The sequence below is a fragment of the Ascaphus truei genome, chromosome 21 (assembly GCF_040206685.1).
Source record: "Ascaphus truei isolate aAscTru1 chromosome 21, aAscTru1.hap1, whole genome shotgun sequence".
In the NCBI taxonomy this organism is placed as follows: domain Eukaryota; kingdom Metazoa; phylum Chordata; class Amphibia; order Anura; family Ascaphidae; genus Ascaphus; species Ascaphus truei.
The window spans coordinates 5,168,084-5,185,675 of record NC_134503.1 but is presented as its reverse complement, the minus strand read 5'-3'; the positions used below and the strand labels follow the sequence as shown (position 1 = coordinate 5,185,675).

The 17,592-nt window shown below is 44.2% G+C and overlaps 2 protein-coding genes across 7 annotated transcripts; one reads left to right on the top strand and one right to left on the bottom strand.

Moving 5' to 3' along the window:
- Positions 1-4,908: 4,908 nt before the first annotated feature.
- On the top strand, positions 4,909-9,555 carry ASB6 (ankyrin repeat and SOCS box containing 6). Of its 4 annotated transcripts, none has more exons than XM_075578679.1 (7): positions 4,909-4,971; positions 5,656-5,834; positions 5,930-6,105; positions 6,885-6,991; positions 7,355-7,463; positions 8,028-8,114; positions 8,727-9,555. In XM_075578679.1, exons 2-7 carry the CDS (start codon positions 5,713-5,715, stop codon positions 9,404-9,406), a joined length of 1,281 nt encoding a protein of 426 aa, XP_075434794.1. In that variant the 5' UTR covers positions 4,909-4,971; positions 5,656-5,712; the 3' UTR covers positions 9,407-9,555. The 4 variants fall into 4 exon arrangements, with proteins under 4 accessions (XP_075434794.1, XP_075434795.1, XP_075434793.1 ...); XM_075578680.1 differs by lacking the exon at positions 4,909-4,971 and adding an exon at positions 4,981-5,118; XM_075578678.1 differs by lacking the exon at positions 4,909-4,971 and adding an exon at positions 4,982-5,088.
- Positions 9,556-11,287: 1,732 nt separating this feature from the next.
- NTMT1 (N-terminal Xaa-Pro-Lys N-methyltransferase 1) lies at positions 11,288-16,008 on the bottom strand. 3 transcript variants are annotated; one of them, XM_075578687.1, is made up of 4 exons: positions 15,867-16,008; positions 13,583-13,754; positions 12,348-12,600; positions 11,288-12,221 (listed from the first exon to the last, which is right to left on the bottom strand). In XM_075578687.1, the coding sequence occupies exons 2-4, from the start codon at positions 13,742-13,744 to the stop codon at positions 11,965-11,967; spliced, it is 672 nt and encodes a 223-aa protein (XP_075434802.1). In that variant the 5' UTR covers positions 13,745-13,754; positions 15,867-16,008; the 3' UTR covers positions 11,288-11,964. The 3 variants fall into 3 exon arrangements, with proteins under 3 accessions (XP_075434802.1, XP_075434803.1, XP_075434804.1); XM_075578688.1 differs by lacking the exon at positions 15,867-16,008 and adding an exon at positions 15,290-15,378; XM_075578689.1 differs by lacking the exon at positions 15,867-16,008 and adding an exon at positions 14,436-14,454.
- Between the last annotated feature and the right edge of the window lie 1,584 nt (positions 16,009-17,592).

Genomic DNA, 17,592 nt, shown 5'->3' with positions numbered 1-17,592 from the left:
GTAATACCAGTATACACATACACGTTCAGAGAGGTAATACCAGTATACACTAACACGTCCAGAGAGGTAATACCGGTATACATATACATGCCCAGAGAGATAATAGCGGTATACACATACACACCCAGAGAGGTAATACCAGTATAGACTAACACGTCCAGTATTACCTCTATCTTTTTACTGGACAGTGTCCAAATACAGGACAGTCCAGTTCAATACTGGACACCTGGCAGTGGCAACCCTAACAGTAAGCGCAGGGCACAGTCCCACTAAGCAATATATGTTGCAACTGTGTGTTATCAGGCAGCCCTGCCTATATGTATAGGTATCCCTTAACTCTTGGTTATATTTCATCACCAGAGGTCATAACACTAATTTGAGAGCCTAGGCGCTTCCAGCACTTTCTTGTTGTTTTAACTGCATGTAACACCCTATGCAACCCAGGCAGGTAACAATGCACTCCCCTCCTGCTTATTCGTGCTTTTTAACAGTTAGCGCAGAACTAAGGCCCCGTTCATAGGGCAACGCGCTAGCTTCCGCACTCCTCTGCGACCCGGAGTTGCGCTTGAAATACAAACTTGCTTGTATTGCGAAGCGCCGCTCTCCCTGTAGTGCACGTGCGCACTATGCGCATATGCATTGGCGTCCTAGTGTTTGTTTCGGCGCGAGCTACGCAGCTCGCGCCATATCCTGCACTATGGCCGCGGCCTAAAAGGTGCGTTTCAAACTGGTCCCAAAAGCCTATCTATGAAAAACACAATGGCAGAGATCACTGAGCAAACAATACATAGTACAGTACTCACACCTAACCTGGCGCTGCAGTGATTTCAAGCGCGCAGTGTTCAGGGTTGAGCAAAAACCACAATGGTGGTTTTGTTATTTAAAAATATTGTTTCATCAATATTTCTCCCAACAGGCGGTATATAGAAAAATCTTCATATTAGGTCAAGATGCACATAATGTAGAAACAGCCCATACACATCACGGACTGAATCAGCGCTGCAATGTGCTGGCCTTTTAGTGGGATGGGAGGGGGAGCCTGATAAGAGGCTGGAGAGAAATACTCCACTTTCCTCCTACAGATATCGGCTTTAAAAAAAAGGACCATGGGCAGGAATTTGGTGAACTGGGACCACTTGCAGAGTCTGGGGCAAACTGAGAAGCATTGCATCAAGTATAAAGATTGCAAGCTCTTCAGCCTAGCATTTGAAAAAGCTCCGACAGTACGCATAATAAATTGCTGGGGCAACCACGAGCAGCCTACAACCAGCCTGTCCAGTCTCACACATTGGAAGGCAGCCTGGCTGCTATTTAGCACGAGTGATACGCAGAAGTGACAATGGGTCCCTGTAACTAGGGCATCTGCTGCCTGAGAGGACTGAACATGCAGCTTCTATCCGTCTGCCAGAGACTCGATGTGACTTTCCTGTTTGTGAGACCCCCTTCTCCTCTTTTATTTTCCTTTTCAGAGTGCTACCCCTCTCCCCCCCTTATCCCTCTCCTTCCCCCTTTTATCCCTCTCCTCCCCCCCCCCCCTTCTCTGGCTCAGGAACATTTGAGGGAGGGCAGGAGCCCTGCAAGGAACGTGAAACATCAGAGGCAGCAAACAGTACTGGGTTTTTGGGAGCTGCGTGCTCAGCATATGTTACAGGAAGGAACTATTTTAGTCTCAGGCTCTTGAAAGAGAAGTGGAGTGGAGCTGCTCTCCTGGGGGAGGTGATAAGAATGCAGCTCAAACCAGACACACAAACCTCCACTTCTGGTGGTGGGAAAAAGACATTCTGAAACAAGCATATTCATACGTGTCTCTTTATAGCAGTCGATGCATTTATACTCATTAAAATAAGTGAGGCAGAAAACACTTTATCGTGGTTATACCAGGGGTAGCCAACACCAGTCCTCAAGGGCCATCAACAGGTCAGGGTTTAAGGATATCCCAGCTTCAGCAAAGGTGGCTCGGTCAAAGACTGAGCCACGAATTCAGCCACCTTTGCTGAAGCAGGGATATATTCTGAAAACCTGACCTGTTGGTAGCTCGAGGACTGAAGTTGGCTACCTCTGGGTTAGGTATACTATAGTATTTCACAAGCTCTATTTTGTAGAATTCCAGGCCAATATTATCACTGTACTAAAAAGCTTATACAGTATATATATATTTACTTTTGCTTCATTCATTGTAACATCGCCGGAAGAAGAGATCAGCGTATCTCGAAAGCTCGCACAAATAAAAGCATTTCGTTAGCCACAGAACGGTATCATCTATTTATTTTTTTATTTTTTTGATTATATATATATATTCTGAGATGAAAAATACTTAGGCCCATATCCACTAAAAGGTGCTAAGCTGTAACCCGACCTACTTTCTATTGAAATGAATGGGAGTTGGGACCTTTGCTAAAGATTAGCACTTCTAGTGAATAAGGCCGAGTCCATAGACGGACAGGCCGTGCTGAGCCGTGCGGACGCTCCGCGCTGAGCCCCTGCATCCTCAATGAGGATGCCTTGAGAGGGGGCTCGCGCGAGCGTCCGCAGGCGTGCGGAGGCGCTGGAGTTTTCAGCCGAGCGCCAAGCTGTTTTTCAGCGCGCTGTCGGCTGAAAACATTCAATAAGAGCGGAGCTGCGTCAACGTCACGGCGCCGTGACGTCGACGTCAGTGCATCGCGGGCGATTAGCCCAGCGACGTCACTGCCCCGCCTCCCTCAGTCTCCCCCCGCCTCCGATCGCGGACGCTGGCTTGCCTGCATGGGCATGAAATCGCGCAGATTTCAGCAGGCGAGCCTCAGCGTCAACGTGGCTCGGAACTCCCCACCCCTGTATGGCCCGGGCCTAAGAAGCCCTAATAGGCTATCCCTGAATTGATCCAAATCAAAGCCTCATGCATATATGTGATGCAGGCAATCTGGCTTCTCTTCCCTCCTAAGGGCTCGATTATACCAGATGCCGTTGATCGGCAGCGCAATCCGGTGACGTCACCCTGCGTTACCGCCGAGCAGCATCCTGATCATACAGGGGAGACAGGAGAGAAGAGATGCAAAGGAGGCGTGGCTGTGAGCGGTTCACCCTCATTGGCTGAACCGCTCACGTGACGCGGCCGTCGCCTGCCAAAAATCATTTGGAAAATCTCGAGGAGACTGCAGCTCCAGGCGGCGCGCTGGTATGTAAACCTTCATCGGATTTCAGCTATTTGTTTTTTTAGCCGCGCGTCGGTGTGCTATGCGACGCTGCCGGCGATTTCTAGTATAATCACGGCTTAACTCTAAGGCTGCGTCCAGGGTTGCAGCAGCCGTACGGAGGCGCGCTGAGGCTGAGGGAAAGCGGGTGCTTTCCCTGGCCTTGGTTAGCGCGCCATCCGGGGGCGTGTCGGGGGGCGGGCCAGTGACGTCACGGAGCTGGTTCGCCCTCATTGGGCGAACTGCACACGTGACCGGCCCTGCGCTCCCTTGAGCGCTTGAATTTTAAATTCTCATAAGACCCACGCTTGCGGAAGCGTGCGCGAGCCCCTGCTAAAGCCGCTCTCATTGCGGCTGCAGGGGCTCACTGGTAAGCGCCAGTGCGCCTCAGCACGGGTCAGCGCCTAAGTGCTGACCATGCCCGAGGCCTAACAGCAGCAGCACATAATTACAGCATTACAAAAATCCCTTCCAAAAGCATGTATGCATTTAACTTACTGTATATAGTGTTAGTTGCTACAATGTGTTTGTCCAGCGTGAGTGCACGGCGCTCAGCTGCTTGCAGAGCAAACAAATTTGATTCTGCTGCTTGCCGGCACGTCACGTGAGCGGTTCGCCCAATGAGGCTCCATGACGTCATGGCCAAGCGCAACAAGCGGGACACAAATCGCCCGAGCAAAATGAGCGCCTTACATCACGGAGCTCGAGCACCAGCGCACTTGCATTCACCCTGGCCGCAGCCTTAGGCCTCAGACATGGTCAAAAAGACCGTGCTGAGGCGCGCTGAGGAGATACATTATCCCTATCAGTGCGGCTTTAGACGACGCTTCCACATGCGTGCAGAGGCGTGTGGAATTTCAGCTGACAACCCAATTTTAGTTTTCCCTCTGAGGGAAGTGCAGGTCCGGTCACGTGACTGCCAGAAGCCAATGGCATTCCGTGACGCGCTAGCCCCGCCTCCCATGATGCGCTAGCCCCGCCTCCCGCTCCGCCTCCCACCCGGCACACAAACGAGCTCGCTGGCGCTCATGCAGGGACAAGAAAAATCTCCTGCTTGAGCAGGAGAGCATGAGCATCAGCACTGCCCAGCTCTCTTCCCTGCACCATGTCCCAGGCCTTAGGTAGCGCTGGACTCTGGGGGAAAGCCCCATTTTAACCTCCCAGACACTTAATATTTAAAACGTGTGTATCTCCTGAACAGAGCATCGGATTTAAAAAATAAAAACAGCGAGGGGGAGGGGAATATTTTTTAAAGTAAGTTTTTTTTTTTTAAAGCTCAGTACGGCCTGCTGCGTTAAAGGTGCAATCAAAGACAGTTGAATTTCTTCGGTGCCTCTGAATGGGGGTTGTAATTCAAGAGTTCTCTTTCCCCTTATCAAACAACCAATAAAGATAAGGGGGGGACATCAATCAAAAGGGAACAGCCAGGGGAAATCAAACCCCTCCAAAGTCTTTAAAAAATATAAAGTAAAAATACTAGTAAGTGTTAGGAATTTAGTAAAAAGGCCATAAGATGCCCAGGTGAGAGCCCTTTCATTTCACTGACATGAGTTATATTTGGTCCTATGAGGGATTGCCCCTAAAGCCCCTTCCAGGTCTTCCCCCCTCCCTGCCAGTACTCATATCCTCTCTACTGCCCTCTGCTGGCCGGAGAGTCTCTCACGCGGACCCACACCAGCCTCCTCGCCTCTCTATGGTAGAGCCGAGTCCTCCAGGCACTACCCCCTCCTGCCATTATGACGCCTCCCACGCTCTGTCCACATCCGCTTCCGGTTTGGTTGCTAGGATCCCACGGGTGCAGGTGAGAAGCCGTTAGCGCTGCGCGGGCCAATGTAGCGATAATCTTTCCAGCGCCATGTGGGGGGGCTAAAGCGAAGCGGGCGTGACATCATCTGGATGTCAGCTTCATTTTCACATGGTAGTGTGACGTCACAATGCCCTGAGGAAGGCAAGGAGTCACTGGGTTATGGGAGGTGGGTGCTGTCACACCCAGGAAACTGGGCCTCCCCCCACCCTGCCTATTGGTGGAGGGAGGCTCCCTAATCTGTGGGAGGTGTGTATATGGATACCATTTGAAGCACATCATGTATGGATATTTATATTGGGCCACCGATGTATTCAGCGTTTCACGTGCGACAATCCACTATTGAATTACAATCCGATAAATGCATCAACCATTAAAATCAGACCATAAGGAAATCCCTGCCCCGGAGAGCTTACAATCTAAGTGGTATGTTAGGAGGGTTACAGAAACAGCAGGCAATGCTTGGCCACAATGGGTAGGTAGTAAGTGTGGGTGGAGGCATCAGCCATGAGCACTGGCTATTGAAATGCTTCCTTGAGAAAGTTTGTGTTTTTAGGTGAAGAGAGATGTATACGATTGTCATCTCTCCACAATAGGAGTTTCCTTCCCTATTGTGGGCTTCTATATTTGTTGCACTTATTTCCACCATTGTCTTACACTTTCTCTCATTTGATTGGTCAGTTACCAGTTGTATATGTTGCTGCATCTCAAGTAGACGACTTTGGTCCAGCTGTTGACATGCCATTCCTACACGGCTTTCGGCGGATCATCTTTGAATACCAGCCCCTGGTTGATGAGATCCTGGGAGCTGTCGGTGTACATGACCCCGAGCAGCCGGAGGTGACGCACACCCCAGACCGGTAACGAAGAAGAGTCTAATAATGCGACATTGTCAACTGACCAGCAGCTCTTGGTGGTAATGTAACGCTGACTTTTTTTATCTGCTTGGTTTCAGTTACCTGGCGGCTGACAGTGAAAAGTTTCTGTCTCTGAATGAACTGCTGGAAAGACAGGTCCGGGCCCCATTCTATCAGGAGGGGGTGAGCTATTCACTGCTAAAAGTGGCTGAGTTGGGACTAGTGCCTGCGGCTGCAACCCTCCTGCATTATGGGGCTAATCTCAGCTTTGAAGGTAAATATGTGGGGTAAAATTCTAATGAGGTTTTCACTGGGACTGCAGTGTACTGTGCAGTTTGTTTAAGGGAAAATTTAAAGTTACACACAGCATCCCGTCTTCACCAAAACACCGTTTTAATGTGCAGCTATAATCAGCCTTATTATGAGCACAAAGGCTGAGCAAGACTCATAATATGTATTATCAGACATACTTCTCGGCTTAATGATCTCGGCTGTGACTTCAATAAAACTTAATGCGACTGCACATTACCCACTTCCGTGTAAGCTACGAAACAAATGGAAGAGTAGTGTGTCCCTGCATCATTCTGCACCAATCCCGGCTGCTCGTTTATTTTACAGTATTTGACCCGGGGCGTCCCCTGGAGCTGAATAATGCTATTTTGAGCTTTGGGGTCCCTCCCCGCTCCCCAAATACTTGTCATTGCCGTTCTCCTACCTGCCTGGGAAAGTAAAATAGCCGCCAATAGGAAGCCGCAACGGGTAAGTGCGGGCGCCATCTTTAAAAACAAGCCGGCGTCAACAAATTGTAAGTATCTCTGGAACTGGGGGGGCTGAAAAGTGCAATTCAGCTCCTGGGGACCCCCTGGTTCATTCACAAACTGTGTATAAATACATACAGTGGGATTGTGGATTTAAAGTAATGATCCTAAAGGCCTCCACTACTAGGCTTAGACAGACATTTATCATAAACCTCTATATAAACATTAGCTCTGCTTACATTGTAATACAATGAATTCATGAACTCACACTTCTAACCTTTGCTGCTTCTTGCAGATCCTGTGACGTATTACACAGCTCTGCATATCGCTGTCCTCCGAAACCAGCCTAACATGGTGGAGCTGCTAGTGCACAGCGGAGCTGACATTAACAAAAGGGACAGGGTGAGAGCCCCCTCTTATCTACTCATGGGATAGAAAAATGTTATACTCACATAATAATAATACCTAGGTGCACACTGTGCGTGTTCTGTATAGGCCTAAACACTAGCAATAGAGGTTTGAGCACTATACAAAAATGGAGTGTTGGGAATTTCAGATGTGTCTGATAAGGTGATCTTGACTTTTAACACCTTGTGAGTGACCACTACCCCAGAGGCTATATATATGTCCTTGCATTATTTTACAAAAGATGGCCAGCATTTGTTACCCGTAATTATTATATATTCCTTATTATGAAATATTCTATATACAGTCTGTGTAGGAGTATACCTGCCTCAGAGTAAATGAAGCCTGTCTGACATTTAGATCCATGAAAGCAGCCCCTTGGACTTGGCTAGTGAAGAACCAGAGCGTCTCCCTTGTTTGCAGCGTCTACTGGACCTTGAGGCAGATGTAAATGCAGCCGACAGAAACGGTCAGTGCCTTGTGGTCCTGTAGCGAGAGAGAGAGTGTGATATATATATATATTTTGAACGTGAGCCTGCATTCTTAATATAGGATGTGATTTACATTATTATGGTGACACTGTGTGCTCATTTGCATGTCATTTCCCAGAATCCTTGACTGCAGTGGAAGCATTGTATGCTAAGAGATAGTGGGGAAAAGCAGGGCTGCAGAACTGTCTGAGACGTGCTCACAAGTGTGATTTTTATTTATATGAATAAAGTGGAAATTATGAGGGACATAGTGGCAGAGAAAGCTAACTGAACAGCTTATTTTACAGAGAAAGTGTACATTCTATTCCAGTTTTTTTTACACAGGGTTCCCCGGGCACCCCTAAAGCGTTCCCCGGGCACCCCTAAAGCGTTCCCTGCAATTGTCAGGTCATTTGAAAATTCTACCAAATACAGAAGGATTTACAATGCGTCTGATAACAGACACGCTATTAGAGAGGGTTTCGGAATATAACTATTGGGTTACTTATCACTGTGACATTGTCTATACAAGTCTTCATGCTGAACATGTTTCCTTTTGGCAGGGAAGACCGCATTATTACACGCCCTGGCCAGCAGTGATGGAGTTCAGATTCACAACACTGAAAACATCCGTCTCCTGCTGGAGGGAGGTAAGTGCGCCCTGGTGCGAGCTTCTTTTCCGTCTGTCATCTCCTCTAATCACGTCAAGAACTGAGCAGGTTTCTAACGGTAGGCCTCACCTGTAGTGACCAATGCAATATGCATCTTGTGAGATAATGTACTAGATTAAAACCAGTACATGGATCCATTCTTAATTGGTGTATGTGTGGGCTTGATACGGGTTCAGGAAAGAGAAGCTGCCTAGTAAGTTACTTTGGCTAAATGATCAAGTCTTTAGCTGCTCATTAATGGAGAGATTTAACTGCTTCATTATTTCTGGCTAAAAAAATAAATCTATTTGGGATTGGAGCATTTTTTTGACCATAAGAATAGAATGGCAAGTTTGCTCTATAGTGATCATTGTGTTACGAAGTGATTTAGTGTCAGTATACAAGATCACTTGTATATAACCTGTATGAAAGGGATAGACACATTGTGTTTATACATGCACAATTACAGGTAGGTAAAGTGAGTGACTGGATTATAGATTGTTAGATCAACTGGAGGCTGGGACGTATTAGCTAGAAAGATTGATTTAGAGAAATATACTAGTAGATACTGCCCTTGACACCTGATATTTTCTATATATATTTTTTTTAAAGGTGCTGACGTTAAGGCCACAACAAAGGATTATGATACCGTTTTCTCATGCCTTATATTTCTGCTTGGAGAGACTGTGGGAGCTGATCAAGAGGAAGCAAAGCTAATCAACCACTTCTGCTTCCGCGTCAGCCAGCTGTTGATGGCTCACGGTGCTGACCCCAGCGAGTGTCCATCGCATGAGTCCCTCACCCACACATGCCTCAACAGTTTCAAGCTTCACTTTCCCCTCCTCTGTTTCCTTCTGGAATCTGGAGCCTCTTACAACTGCTCCCAACATGGGCCTTCCTGCTGGTCCGGCTTCCACATAGTCTTTGAAAGGCTGTGCAGTTACCTAGGCAACTGCGATGACTGCGATTCTGTCGACCTGCTGCAGAAAGCAGAATGTGCCCTGGACCTCATGATGGCCAACTCTCCCAGAATCAAACTGCCTAGAAACTTTGAGATCAACACGGCCAATTGCAGACTTCATGCAGAGAAGGTGACCGCTTTGCACCAGTCCCTGAAGCAACTCGAGCAATCTCCCCCTACCCTGAAACACTTATGTAGAGTTTACATCCGCCAGTGGCTCAGGCCATGGCCAGTTGATGTCAAAGTGAAAGTCCTGCCCCTCCCAGACAGGCTGAAATGGTATCTTCTCATCAATCACAATGCTTCCAGTTCCAACGAGGGAGATGTATAATCTACAGAACAGATATCTTATTTAAAAAATGACATTATGGTCCATCATTTCCCTTAACCTGGAACGTGTGGTTTTGATACAACCACAGAATAGAAGCATTTGCTTCTGCAGCGCAGAAGCAGAAAATAATAAAATATCTATTAATCCATTGTATGTTTGTGACTTAGTGCAGATTCACACAGTATTTCCCATGAGGACTGGTATGTTTATCAACATGTTGTATACATGAAGCAGTGCTGTTATCCCCTCGCTGCCAGCGATTTGAGATGTCACTTCTGCATGCACAATTATGCCTCCAATCCAAGATTCTAAACAGAGCGTTCCAGATCCTTGCCACCTGCTCACATTTGACTGTGTTGGAAAAAGGTGAAATGATTCCAATAAACCTCTCTCCAGTGAGCTTGTCTGTTATTGAACACACTAACGTCATTGTAATGGCTGTAACTTTCTGTGAAGACACCTTATTCATGGTGTATTATGCATCGTCTGCATTGTGAAAGATGCTCAAGAATGAGATCAACATTTCTATTGGGTTGTAACCGCTCGTGTGAATCGTCTCGTGTGACCCGGAGCTTTGCAGACCATTTTCCATAGAACTTTTGCAGCAGTTAAAAATACACTGATCCTTACGTTTCCTATTTAGTGATCCAAATACATCAGATCCCTCTTAGCTTTATAGGAACAGGTTTGATCAGCCTCACTAAACTATTTAGAATAAATTAACTTGGCTTTTTTCACCAGACAGTAGATTGAGCAGTGGGTATGTGTATATATCACTGATGAGACCCATTAAGGTCAAAACGGCTCTGCGGGTGGGTTTACTGGCTATGCATCTTAAACCTGGCTGTGCTCAAAGCAAACTTAAGCCCATAGGGAACCATGTTAATGGTTTTGAAGCAAAGGGTGGCACTGTGTGCTCATTTCTATGTCATTTCCCAGAATCCCTTGCTGCAGTGGAAGCACTGTGTGCTGGGTGATAATGATGAAAGGCAGGGTTGCAGACCTGTCTAAGACATGCAAATGGAGATTATATATATATATTTTTTCATTTTGTCTTTTACTCTGTAAATATTCGGAGAGAGAATTTCTCTCCAGGCCCTAAGTATCCCATAACATCCCTGCCTTGATTTAATAAGGCCAGAGTATCCACATTTTATGTGTAACATTCACCCACTATGCCACTGGTCTGTAAATTAGTCTGCGTATTGCTGTATCTGTCAAAGAATTCCCCTGCTTTGAGTGACAACCTTTGTCATGTTGTATGGTTACTTAACACAGTTTCTAGATACCAAATTAAGTTGTGTTTGCTTTAATTATATTTTTTCCGATTTGCTTTCAATCAGTTGAATAAGCCATGCCTTCTGTCTTCTTTCTGACCATTGTATTAATGTAGTTTATTCATTTTGGCACCGTGCCATTAATTACACGATCCAGGTCAGTGACAAACAACTGTTTTTCTTCTCGTTGTGGAAAAATACCAAAAAAATTTGGAAAAAGGTGCGCTCTGTGACAAAAGGTGAAGCTGTCACCACAGGTTCATGACAGCGTCACATCATTGCACAAGCGAGAGATTCCACACGTGGTTAACATTGAGTGAGGTGCCCACAGCCAAGAAAACTAACCCTTTAAGTTGTGTGTTATTAAAAAAACCAAAACAAAAATAAAGAGCAAAGCTCCTGAATGGTAAGGTACTGCTTGCATCGTGGGTTATAGATAAGTAGCATATTCAAAGGGGCTATTTTGACAGTGGGGAGATAGGTTCAGTGTATCCTGCACCGTGGTGTATTTAATAGGATAAATGTTACAGCTGCGAAGGCCAAAGAGTATTATCCCAAACAAATCTACATTGCATAAGGCAATAAAACAGTTAGTGTAGAGTCGTTACAAAAACAAAAAAATAATTTATTATATTAAAAATGTGTTACCCCTTGCAGTCTGGGACGGGTGCCCTGTGTTACGTATGCGAGGTACAATGCATTTTAGTTAGGCACCTCCATTTCTTTTGTAGCAAGGGTTCACGTCGACAACCTGAGAGGACCATGTAAGCCCTGCCTGGCCCGGCACATCTTTTGGCAAACAACAAACAGAAGTCACTCAATGTCATTCATAAGCATTCATCTAAACTTGGATTAACAAACAGTGCCCTCAGCACTTCTGCTGCCAAGGGCTCTGCGAGGTGTAGCAGGACATTGTATGAACACAGGGTTTCATTGGCTATGGCTATCAAACTATCCAGGCAGGCGGCTATACCTTTGTTATATCCCGATACCGTTCCACCACACTTGTAACATACAGTATTAGTATCGCACATCAGGCTTTCCTGCCTCTCTTCCACCGCAAGTTACGTCAGCCTGTAAGCTTATTCTTCTTTTAAATCATTGTGGGTTATTTAATTTTCTAAAAATCCATCCTGTCTCTGATGGCAGCTCACCTCCTTGAAACCCTGCAATTCAGCATGCTTAGGATATCTTTTTTTGGCAAAGCAGAACAGTTAGAAGGTGCTCAGAGTAATGGACAAATCTTGTTCAAAATGCTGTATACTGCTCCCGGGCAGAAACTCATCGCATAGCAATAGAGAAGACATGGTAGATTTCCTCTGGGAAGTTCTCTTGTTTCTCTTGGGCCAAAATAGAGAGGCCGGACTGTCTGATGATCTTTCTTACAACGTCCATGTCCCTGCAGATGCTGCTGTCCACATCATCCATGACAACACCTTCTTGGGCCATGTTATCCTTGATGACAATGATTCCATTTGGTCGCAGGCCACTTTTGCACCTCTGCAAGAAGTCCACCAAGTGACTGTCTGTCAAATGCCCTGCCGTGGCAAAAAAACAAAAAAGGGGGTGTATGCAGACAGTAAAGGAACGACTAAAATCAAATCACACTTAGAGATTTGTGCAGAGACGGTGGCTAAATGCTACACAACTTATATTGTCCTCACCTATTACCCACTGGATCCAGATAACATCATAGCGACTTGGCTCTGGGTTGAAGTCTTGCAGGCCACAGCAATAATAGTTCCCAATTTGCTTTCCGTCTTCTCCGAGGTAGGTCTTGGCCTTGCTTAGAAAGTCGTCAGTAACATCCACCATGTCCACCGTTTTAAAGATGGGCAGCAAGAGACGCTTTGTGATCCTGCCAATTCCAGCCCCACAGTCTAAGGCGTACGAGGTGCCCGTCTTGTGCGCACCATCCTACGTGGGGTTTGCACACGAGAAACAAGAGTTGGGTTATGGCAGCAGTGCTACTATGGTTAGACCGGTAGAGAAATGACTTATTGAAGTAAGCAGTATCACACTGAATCTGAATGGGTAAGAAACATAATGCATTTATGTTCTACCGATTGTGGGGAGATAGTGCATTTCCTAACGAGCTTTCGTCTATCAGGTTCCCCACACCCCCCCCCCCCCCCCCCCCACTAATGTTTTTATACAGGATTGCACTGCTTTGTGTTTTTCTCTTTTTCATGTATCTATCGATGACCATTATACAAAACTGCTACTAAGAACCGAGGAGAGAGGATCATTTAGGTTGAGACGCTGCCATTGGTTGTATACAAGTATTTGATCTATTCTTACACCTTGGGTGTGCATTGTATATTTACACACTAATACTTTTATTGTAATTTTCAACAACTGAGTGCCGGGTGAAGTTTTCTGCTCTGATTGTGGGGAGAAGTTGTGTGCAGTTACGAAAACATTACTTCAGAAAAAGTGATAAGTATCGTGAATGAAACCAACTTTCCCGGGGTCTTATTTCAAGGACTACTCTGCTTTGATCTAGTTTTAGCTGCAACAATTCTATACCAACAAAACAGCATTGTATAAAGCATGTGTGCAGGTCTCACAATAACACAGAGCCCGATATAGTATGTTATTGGAATACACAATCCTCTTAACAATTTCCTTAATATGGTGATCACAAGGGACAATGGAGTGATGTTTTAAAGTACCGTAACCATTAAGTGCATAGTGGGTGCCCTTTTAAATGGTTCTTGGTGGTTTACACTGTAGTCTTTACTGGTAACAAAGTGTTCCCTTTGCCCTATATTCTGCCCTGACCTATATTCTGTGGCTTTATATAGAAGATAATGCAGAACACGTTTATAGATTGGTCTGTAATTTTAGGAGCATTTAAATGCACGTGTATGCAGTTCGCTGCTCCGTGTATACTCACTCGAAGGAATCTTTGCAGGAACTTTTTGGAGCCATTGATGTCAACGCTGGATATATGACCGTACCCTCCCAGCATCCCATCTACAGTGGCAGGGACATTCTTCCAGTACTTCTTCGCTTTACAGTAGAACTGTGTCTCGTCCTCCACCAGCTCACTCATCATAATGGAACAGCTGGCGTATAAAGGAGACAGAATCAGCCTCTCACAAACAGATAAACCATTGAAAATGGACTTCTTCATCCCTGCCTGTCGATGCCACATGTTGCTTTGCTGCTACACGATAATGGCTTCCAAATTTATATTCTCCCATAGTTTCACTTGATATCCAATATCCATGTTTGGCCAAGCAGATTTCTTCATATCACACAAGTTCTCCAGGCAGCAGCCTTCACTTTCATCAAAATGTTTTGCTTTTCTTTGTTCTGATATCTGACTGCCCTCCCTCCTGCATTTCCAGCCCAATTCCTGTTTATTTAACCCCATTTGTAAAGTTATGCAGCCTAATCAACATTGTTCCTAGAAGTATCAAATGTTTTGACTGACTGGTAGCATTCTGATTTAAAATGTATAATGTGCCTCTCTCTCTGAAGCATTTCTCACAGCTCTTCAGAGCGGATTAGATATCACTGCACTAAGTATTCTTTTCAAGTCTGCAATGCAGAGAATTAACTGTGACAGCTTAGAAAATGGACCAGCAGTTTCTCCAGGGCAATCTCACCCCTCCCATCACTCCCTATCTTCACAGTTTTACTATTTACAGGCTTCAAGGCAAAACTAAAAAAAATAAACTCATAATATTAGCAGAGGTATTAAAGTGCCACCCACTGACAGACAGCAGCCAGGGTGACCTTACCGAGGTTAAGTAGAGAATGGAGGGCCCATCTGTTAAAACACCAAATGGCCAAAGAACAGCCAGCAATGCTGCTATATATAGTGATTCCCTTACACTGCGGTGTTCTCGCATACCTTCCATGTTACAGTTCCAGGAATAACAGCAGCTATTTGCCAGAGCAAATCAAAGAAAGAAAAGCAGCTCATTATGTAAGGAGATATGGGTGGGTGTTATTCTGACTGTACAGAACTAAAGAACAAAATGAAAATCAGAGCAAAGTGGGATTCATCCCTAGATCTGTCAGAAACTGTATAATGAAAGTAACAACAACAAAACTAGGTTTATAAGAAATCGCAGACACTGAAGAACTCCTTTATTCTGCGAGAGATATATATATATATATATATAGATATCTATATATATATATATCATATATATATATATCTATATCTATCTATATCATATCATATATATATCTATAGATATATATATAGATATCTATCATTATTTATTTAAACATATAGCTACCAGAAGCTGGTCCGGCAACAAAGAGACAGCAGACAGAGGTTAGAACTCCAAAGTAGTGTATTGAAAATACAGGGCACCGCAACCAACGTTTCGGTCCACGTAGAGGGACCTTCCTCAGGGTTGCCCTGAATTTTCAATACACTACTTTGGAGTTGTAACCTCTGTATGCTGTCTCTCTGTCGCTGGACCAGCTTCTGGTTAGCTATATGTTTATGTTATACATATGGGACAAGCATCAGGATTTCTATGTGACCATGAGTGCAAACAGCTTCATTAAGTGACATACATATACATATACACACATATATATAAAATAAATTAATCGTATAGAAAATAGGTGCACTCACTTGCACCCCTTGTTTGGAATGGCCTCAGGTGCACGCCATGATCCATGAGGCAATGTATTCTCCTTTCAAGCTGGAAAAAAAGGCAGCACTCCAGAGGACTTATATTGGATTTATTTAAAGTGAAATAAAATAATGTTTAAATAAATCCAATATTAGTCCTCTGGAGTGCTGCCTTTTTTCCCTGCTTGGAAGAACGAACGAACACGAACACACACGAACACACACACGAACACACACACACACACACACACACACACACACACACACACACACACACACACAGTAAATTTATGCTTTACTGTGGAGGGTTTTAGTCACTTTTTTTACCCACCATAACCTTAATAGTCGTATATATATATATACACACATACATATATATATATATTTATATATATATATACACACTCATACATACATATACATTATATATATATATATATATATATATATATATATATATATATATATATATATATATATATATATATATATACACACAATATATATACCACTTTATATGGAATAACCTCGAACGAGACAATGAGTATATGTATACACACACCACCCGGGTACTCACGGATACTTCCTTCCTCCCTCCCTCAGCCTCGGACACACCACCCCCACGAGGTGACCAACGCCACGACTTCCCCGCTGCGCTGCAGCGCCCAATGAGTCCTAAAGGGGCGCGTGGAAACTCCACATTCACAATACTTCCGGTCTCCCAGCAACTCAACCAATTCGATCACTCGCAGGCCACGCCATCCAATCAATGAGGAGCCCCAGGCAACCAGCGACCAATCAGCAACAAAGCCTGCCTCCTGCTGATTGGTTGATCCGTGATTGACAAGCCAGGTATCCAGTCATTGGGAGACCGGCAATAGACTGACAAGGCATGTGGTCATTGACAGGTTGAGCACTGAGACATGGCTGAGTGCATGCAATCAGGGCCATAGTGTACAATGCAGCTAATGTGCACACTGCAGAGCCACTGTGCGGGCCTGCTCTACATATGACTTGTAAATCCCAAAACATGTAACAATCAATATATTTTTTAATTAGTCAGAATATTACCAGCAGTGAAGTTTAGCTTGCACATTTATTTTATATCTATATACAGTATGTAATCATTATATTCAGCCCTTGACGATCCACCGGTTGATGAAGGATATATATATATATATAATTAGATTGTAAGCTCTTCGGGGTAGGGACTCCTTTTCCTAAATGTTACTTTTATGCCTGAATCGTTTATTCCCATGATCTGTTATATGTATTATTTGTTATTTATATGATTGTCACGTGTATTACTGCTGTCACGCGCTATGTACATTAATGGCGCTGTATAAATAAAATGAAGAAAATCAGAAATGGTCATGCCATTTCTGCTCTTGAGAAAGGCCTGTGTGGCCGAAACGTCAAGTCTATTGGCAATAAATTAGTTTGTTGAGCAAATCCGTGGAGATCTGATTTTCTTCATTTCGTTAACCCTGGATTGACACAGAGAATCCTGAACCAGGTGCACCGGTAGTTGTATCCCCTTTTGATTTTTTATTAGTGTGCAGAATTTATTTATCTTTCTGCTATATAAATAAAGACATGCATACACATATATATATATTTTCTTTTACCAACAGAGGACCGAAACATTGATTCTTTGCAGATTCAATACAAATAAACCTATCATTTGATTTATAAAGACCCCTGAGTACCAGCTACATATATATAATATATAATATATAATGTACACCAGCTACATATATATAATATATATATATATATAATCCAATGCACACAAATATAGAAAAATTAATATGTCGTGTTGCAACGGGTATCGTATGGTCAGTTATTGCTTTATGGGAAAAGCACCAAAACTTATTTACTTGCAAATGGTGTGCCGGCTGTGCATTGGATATACATATATATATATCCAATGCACAGCCGGCACACCATTTGCAAGTAAATAAGTTTTGGTGCTTTTCCCATAAAGCAATAACTGACCATACGATACCCGTTGCAACACGACATATTAATTTTTCTATATTTGATAGAAGACACAAAAACCGACGTTTCAGTCCCCCAGTGGGACCTTTCTCAAGGGGACCGAAATGTCGTTTATTGTGTCTTCTATCAAATATAGAAAATTTATGATTTACTTACCTGCGTGCTGTCCCTTGATGTCGTGTTGCAACCGATATCGTATGGTCATATATATAAAAATATATGTATGACACATTTTTAACTTTTCTCACTGATTTTCTGGGATTCCCACTGATTTTGATTTTGTCTGACTGACTTTTAGTATC

Excerpts from the sequence above, each read along its gene's own strand:
- NTMT1 (XM_075578687.1), bottom strand. The coding sequence starts at position 13,744 with ATGATGAGTGAGCTGGTGGAGGACGAGACACAGTTCTACTGTAAAGCG. Across the intron at positions 12,601-13,582 it reads TCCTGCAAAGATTCCTTCGA|GATGGTGCGCACAAGACGGG; the intron begins GTGAGTATACAC and ends AACCCCACGTAG. Across the intron at positions 12,222-12,347 it reads CTGGATCCAGTGGGTAATAG|GGCATTTGACAGACAGTCAC; the intron begins GTGAGGACAATA and ends TTGCCACGGCAG.
- ASB6 (XM_075578678.1), top strand. Across the intron at positions 6,992-7,354 it reads ACATTAACAAAAGGGACAGG|ATCCATGAAAGCAGCCCCTT; the intron begins GTGAGAGCCCCC and ends TCTGACATTTAG. Across the intron at positions 8,115-8,726 it reads CCGTCTCCTGCTGGAGGGAG|GTGCTGACGTTAAGGCCACA; the intron begins GTAAGTGCGCCC and ends TTTTTTTTAAAG.